Below are 6,971 nucleotides of genomic sequence, written 5' to 3'. Positions count from 1 at the left end.
CAGCCGCCCCAGCCACCCCAGCCGCCCTTGCCTCCTTGCTGCTTCTCAGACAGGCCCTCCGTACTTGCCGTCGCCTCTGCTGGGATGTCCCTAGCCCAGTACTCATCCTCATGCCTTCACCTCCACTAAGTCTTTGCTCAAACGTGGCCTTCTCAGCCAAGCCTTTCCTGGTCGTCCTATTCACATTCCGACCCTCCCCGCCTCCCCGTGCCCAGCACTCCCCCTCCTCCCCGCTCCACTTCTCACCACTGCACGCATCGCATGGGACGTACCATGTGTTTTACCCACTTGTCTGTAGTCTGCCACCCTCTGTCAGAATGGAACACACACAGTATGTTCTGGATTGTATCTAGAACAGTGCCTGGCACGTGACGGGCCTGCCGTATTAGTTGAATGACTAAAGGAATTCTGTCAAAGCTGACATTTGTACAGACTAATAAAGGAGCTTATTGAAAACTCAGATTCCTTGGTCCCCCCTCTGCCTCATTTAATCTTCAGGGCAGCCCTGTGTGGTATCACCCCATTTCACAGAGGGGGCACTGAGGCCAGTGGCAGAGCTAGGACTCAAACTCAAGTCCTCCAGCTCCACTGCAGCCCTCCCCACAGATGCCGCACTGCCCCGGAAGGACGGGCCCGGGTAGGCGCTGACCCGCTGTCAGAGATGCTCTCCCCACCACGCCTACCTTACAGTGAACTCACCACCTCCATTTTTGTAGCAGAGATAGGGAAACCTCCAGACATTGCCCAGCCCAATGATCTCCCCGGCCACTGACAGCAAAAACTCCATCTTGTTGGTCCATTGGTCCCGATCCTTCACCTGGTCCTTGCCTTCCTGGTCCAACTTCTCTCCCTCCTCAGGGACCCAGGAGACTACAGGAGGCCCGTCCTCGTGGACCGCTGCTTTTCCATCTGTAGCCATGTGATGCACTGGGAGGCCCCGCGTGCTGGGGCAGGATGGCGAGAAAGGCAGCGCCTGGCAGGGGAGCAGGGATGAGCTGTAAAACCCTGATGCATGCCCCGCGTTCCTGCTTTCCCCTCCTCACCTTTGCTGTTGACAGGCTGCTTTTCCCCCCGAACTCTCAATGGCATTCACACCTAAAGTTACACACTGCTGTCATGGCTCTGACAGCAAATAGGGAGCAAACCTTAGTTTGCCCATTTTGCAGATGAGAAAACCCAGGCCTTGACAGAGGAAGTGGCTTGCCCAAGACCATTCAGGAGTAGAACTGGGATTAAAACCTGGGCTTGGGGCCGGCCCGGTGGCACACGGCTACAGTGCGCTGCTTGGGAGCGTGGCGGCGATCCCGCCGAGGGTTCAGATCCCACATACAGACCGGTTCCTGCTCAATGGCTGAGCGAGGTGTGGGTGCGACACGGAGGGTTGCGATCCGTTGCCGGACACGAAAAAAGACAAAAAAAACCCCCAAAAACCTGGGCTTGGGCCTTTTATTTCAAGTCTCTTTTGCTTATTTATTTATTTATTCATTCATTCATTCATTCATTTAGTGGCTGGCTGGCTGGTATGGGTATCAGAACCCTTGACCTTGGTGTTATCAACACCACACTCTAACCAAGTGAGCTAACCAGCCTGCCCTCAAGTCCCTTTTCATCTTCACAGATCAAGACAAGCCCAAGTCCTCAGTGTCTGTGAGTGACAACAACCCAGCCTCTGACCTCCAAGACAGAAGAGATTAAAGGCTTCCAGAGGTGACAGGGGTCAAAGGGCAGGTGTGGCAGAGGTGACTACACAGTCCTCTCCTGGCCAGTTGTGTGCTCATTGCTGAGCCAAGGTAATCAATTAACTCAGGGTAGACGTGGGAGCCAGCTGGCTCTGGGCATCTGATTGGGAGGGAGGGAGAAGGTGGGGCCTCTGAACAAGGCCAGGTGAGAACTAGGGCTAGCACCACGGCCCAGAGTAGGCCTTCGAGGGAACCTGGGTTCCTTTTCTCTCAGTCATAATTCTGTCCTGGGAAGAGCTGAGGGGGCCTGGTGCCAGAAAGGGTCAGCAGAGCAGGTGACCTGGGTGGTAGACATCTCCCCTCAAAAGAGAAGCCCAGCCGTGGCTGCCCATCATGAAAGTTCACCGCCCTTTCCTTCTTTCTGCCCTCCTGCAGAGCCCAGAGCTCCCTGGACTTCCAGAAAAGTGACTTGGGCCACTCTCAGTTTCACTTTCTGTCCCTGTCATCCGTTTGTCAGTTGCCAGGAGACAAACCGCGGCACGGTCATGTTGTATCTCGAATGCATGTTTGCCTTCTCCTCCTTCCCCCCCACACAGACAGTCACCCTGAGGCCACCTCTGCCTTTATTTCCAGTAAATTTCCAGGAGGAGGCAGCCCAGACTGTAGAGGGAAGCACCCATCCCTCCACCCCTCACCTTAGAAGGGTGTTGGGGGAAGCCAAGTGACCAGGTCTCCCAAGTGCTCCATGCTCCTCCAAGGCTCTTGAGAAGCACAAGGGATTCTTTTTTTAAGGAAGAGTCTGTTTACTTGCTGGTCCTTTTAACCCAGGCAACAGCCCAAGCCCAAGTCAATTAGAAAGGCGTGGGCGGGAGCCATCTGAGGTTATGGAAATTTTTGAAGGTGACTTGGAGGGTGTAGGTCATGCAGGAATGGGAAAACATGCCAGCATGAAATTCTGCCACTGGGACCTACCCAGAGGCTTCCATTGCAAGCTCAGCCCAGGAGGGGGATGAGGAGAGAGTTACCCAGTGGAAATCAAAGACCAAGCCTCTGATACAAGGGAGAAGGAGGTGGACGAAGGGAAGAAAAGAGAGCCCCAGGCTTAAAGTAAGTGTCCAGACCCACGGGGGCTTTGAGCACCAGAGCCTCAGGTTGATGAACAGGGGAGTTGGCCCTGGGGAGAAGTTGGAGATACCTGAACCTGAACACGAATGCTGCTACCAAATTGGGACTGGGCACCCTGAGGAATGGCCCTGAATCATTATCAAACAAGTAAACAAATAAGTGAATAAACTTGAAAACATTGATGAAAAAGCACCAGATGGGAAACCCACGTTCTAGTCCAGACCTAGCTAATAATAATAGTAATAATAGTAGGTTGACATTTGCGTAAACACTGTGCTAAAAACATACAAATCTTTATATATATTATTAAATTTCATCCTCATAACAATCTTTGAAGTACTGTTAGCTCCATGAGGAAGTGAAGCTTAGGGAGATTAAGGAACAGCACCGGGCACCTAGCAGGTGCTCAGGAAAACTGTTTTTGAGTGGCTGAATAAGTTTACTAAGACAATAAACAGTGAAGCTGGGTCTCTACCTTGCTGTGTGACCTTAGGCAAACCACACCTCCTCTCTGAGTTTTAAGTCTCCCTGGAAGATAGAATAACCCCTGCTTAAAAGGGGTGTTTGGAGGGTGTGAGGATAAAAATGAGATTCATTAAAGATAAGGAGAAAGTATGGCCTTTGCTTGCTAAGCCGCGTGGTGGCTCAGCTCCGGGCAAGCCCAAGCACAAGGGTACCCAAAGCAGTGGTCGGGAGACAAGCCTTCCTGTTCCCAGGCCAGAGGCAGCTGTTTCAAGACCAAGGTGCTCTCAGCGGTTGGGGAGGGGAGACTCGGTGGGGAAAGGGCGTAAGTGAGAGGGAAGCCAGGGGAGAGCGGGGCAGGGAAGCAGATCCAGAACCTAGCTTGGGCCCTTGATTTGGGTCATATTGTGGGAGGAGAGAACTGATGAGCTGACACTGACATAACATTTTTTTTGAAAAAATAAAAAGGTTATCGGGAGAGGCATGCGTCATGGGTAAGAAAGAGAAACCGGCACAGCACCGTGAAAGCAGGCGAAGAGGAAAGCTGGCTGCGAGCCAGGCAAGTCGCGGGGAGCAGACCTAAACTGCAGCAGGCGGGATTTAAGTTAGACTCAGAGAAGACATGTCCTGGAGAGCGCTCCCTTTTGGGTTACTTTAGAAGCCAAGGACAGCACCCGCACCCCCACTGTGTCCTCGACCTCTAGCCCGTTTGCTAGGAACCATTTAACAACGGTGTTATCCACCGTCAGGACGGCTTCTGGATCTCCTTCCCGGGGTCGGTTCCAGCTCTGTCACCTCTCCCACCCCTAGCATCTCCTCCCCGGGTGCCCCACCTGCTTTGCTAAGCTGGGGCAGCGGGCCGGGGGACGGACCCCTCCATACTTCAGTGTCCTCCAGAAGCAAAGACACCAGTACCCACATTGGGCTCAGTACTGCCCACTGAGGGAATCTTCAAGAGACTGGAAAGTTCAAAGTTAACTCTGTTGGGGGAGCTGGGCATGTAGACAGAGCCCTGGTCAAGGTCTAACAGAGGGGTAGCCAAGTCCAGAAATGCTGCTCCCTACATGCTGCTGGGTCCCAACTCAGTCCCCTGCACTCCCCAACTCAGCATAGCAATGGCCCAGCTTCTGGACACGAGGGGACAGGACGCCCGAGCTCCTGCTTCAGCCCACACCCACACACCAACACCCATGCCCATATACACACTGGTGCCATTCCCCGTCACGTCCCTTTGCACACACATACCTGTGTGCATGACAACAAAACCTGGCTCCGTCTATAGTCCTTCACACTCTGTGGGCTGCTTGGCTCAGCCGCTGGACATCTGAGCCCTCCCTCAGCTCCCTGGTCACCCCCCTTGGGTACAAGCACACCCACGCCTCTCCACCACCCAGAGCCAAGACAACTCCCTCCTCTGGCAGACACTAGGCTTCCAGCTCGCCATGCTGGGCTGGTAGAGGGAGGGCAGGAGCCCTCACCTGTGATCATTAACTGCAGATCATGGCTTCAGGAATGCCTCGAGGTTCCTCCTGTCCATTCTTCCTTCCCACCTCGCTGGGCACTCTCTGCTTCCCCTCGACCTTGGGCAGGTGACTACCCCCTCTCTCACCCAATGCCCCTGGCCAGCTCCCCATCGATGGACTTGCCTGCTGCACAGGCTTATCCCTGAGCCACTCCCATGCTAGATGGTGACGGGGAGCTCGATGGCACCCCTTGTCGTAAGATTCCCAAACATCAGACTTCTCCTCTGGCCCCCGTTTATTGCGTACACCTGCTTCCCACCCCAGACACCTGCAGTTCTACAGTCTTGCCTCCCAGTCCCACCCCTCCAGGCAGCATCGGAGACTGCAAAGACACAGCGAGTCCTCCACTTCCTCTCACCTGAGTCCCCAGTACTGGCTCCTGCGGTCAGCTCAGCTCCGTGCGTGCATCAGCTCTCCAGCAGGGTCACAGGGAAGCCACTTCCGAGAATGCCAAGAGAGACAGGACCTGAAAGGGCAGCCGTCCTCCACCTTCACCCTTTCTCCTGTTCCTCCCGGCACAGAGTCTCATCCGAGTTGTCCTGGGACTCCCAGACAGAAAGTGACTCGTGTGTGTGTGTGTGTGTGTGTGTGTGTGTGTGTGTGTGTGTGTGCTGTGTGTGTGCAAATGTAATGAGAAGCGAGGGGAACACAGAAATACCGCAAGCAACAGGAGGGACTGAGGTCAAAAGTTTGTGAACCAGGATTATAACATCCAACCTCAGGAAGTTAAATTCTCAGCCCCCAGTGCCCCCATCCCCATCCCACTCTCACAGTGGCCCTCTCCCTCTGGACTGTGCCCTTCCAGTGGGCATGGCCCCAGTATGACACCTCTGGAGCTGGGCTGAGCTGCTCCCCTAGGCAGGGGAAGGGGCCCGAAGACGCACATCCTGACCTCATCTCCACTCCTCTTGTTCCTTGTCCCTTCCCCTTTCCCCTTTCCCCCTCTTCCCCTCCGGCCACCACCTCCTTCTTAGGGGAGAGGTAAGACACAGCCCTCTCTTACCAGAGCACTGGGATGACAGCTGCCAACTCCCAGGCTGGAAACCGAGCACTCTGGGAGGGGAGCTGGCCTTACTGATGAGGGCACAGGAGGAGGGTGAATCACACACTGGAGTTTTCCACCAACTACCTGCCTCTGTGGCTTCGAGGCAAGGCTCGAGACCTTCACAGCCACTACTCTTTTCCTTGGGATTTTCCTAGAGAAAACACCCAGAGCATATCTCAAGAAGCGTAATGTAGAGTGGATAAAGGTGTGCAGCGAGACAGACCTGAGTTCCAACTCCTCCTCTACCATTTACCAAGCATTTCAGCTAGGTAAGGATCTGAGCCTCAGGGTCCCAATCTGTGAAAGGTAAATAACAATACCTACTCTGCAGGGTGGCTGTGGGGGTTGGAGACAATATGGCAAATTGCTTAAAGTGTTATAGGTGCTTAAGGGGAGTTACTGGTGTTTGCTTGGGTCCCCTGGGAGTGGGGGCTGGGACGGTGGCGTGTCTGGACAGCTCTCGGCACTAAGGTACGTAGTCAGGATTCTTCTGGAGTAGCCCGGTAGCTCTCAGTAGGGAATGAGATTGGTTGGATATTTGTGCCCTGTGCTGTGTGCCCAGGGAGCTTCTCCAGAACAGGGTCCTCATCACTGCTCCTGAGCATGCCCTCATGGAGCCAGCACAGGACTGTCCCGCTGCCCTTCATTCACAACAGCCAGTGCCTGCTTCAAGACAGAGAAGATGCTGCATCAGCTCCAAGTGGTGGGAAGGGAGGGAAGTCGTGGGGAGAAAGGGAAATTTCCCTTTGCGTGTACTTCCTCTTTGTATTTTAGAACTTCCTGGCAGGGGTGGGGTGTGAAGTGAGAATCTCAGTCTGTAGTTTTCCATCCAGCACCCCCACTCAGTGTCTCTCAGGCCCCTCTCAGCCTCCCCTGTGGAGTTCCCCATCGAGAGAAAGCCACAGCAAGGCTCAGTTCTCAGACCCTTTGCCTCTGTTTAACAGAAGCTGGGCTGGGGTCAGCTCTGACAGAGTAGGACGAGGCCCAGCCAGAATGGTTGCCCCGGTGCTCAGCTGAGATGGCATGACCTGCCTTGTGTCTGCCCTGCTCCTGCATGTCAGGCCCGTGTATAGGCCACAGAGCTTACTGAAGAGGGGACAACAAAGTCCACGAGATCACGTGATTGCAGCTATTCAT

General features: G+C 54.4%; 1 protein-coding gene across 1 annotated transcript in view; it reads right to left on the bottom strand.

Moving 5' to 3' along the window:
- The window catches only part of SLC6A12 (solute carrier family 6 (neurotransmitter transporter), member 12), a 27,948-nt gene extending 22,733 nt beyond the window's left edge, over window positions 1-5,215 (bottom strand). The window contains exons 1-2 of the mRNA XM_008577785.1: window positions 5,148-5,215; window positions 700-973 (exon numbers count right to left, since the gene is read on the bottom strand). Coding sequence (XP_008576007.1) covers window positions 700-919 — 220 coding nt within the window. The 5' untranslated portion in view covers window positions 920-973; window positions 5,148-5,215. The remainder of the gene's footprint in view (window positions 1-699; window positions 974-5,147) is intronic.
- Between the last annotated feature and the right edge of the window lie 1,756 nt (window positions 5,216-6,971).

Source organism: Galeopterus variegatus, unplaced genomic scaffold (assembly GCF_000696425.1).
Source record: "Galeopterus variegatus unplaced genomic scaffold, G_variegatus-3.0.2 Scaffold70, whole genome shotgun sequence".
Lineage (NCBI taxonomy): Eukaryota > Metazoa > Chordata > Mammalia > Dermoptera > Cynocephalidae > Galeopterus > Galeopterus variegatus.
This window is presented reverse-complemented; position numbering and strand designations above follow the sequence as displayed.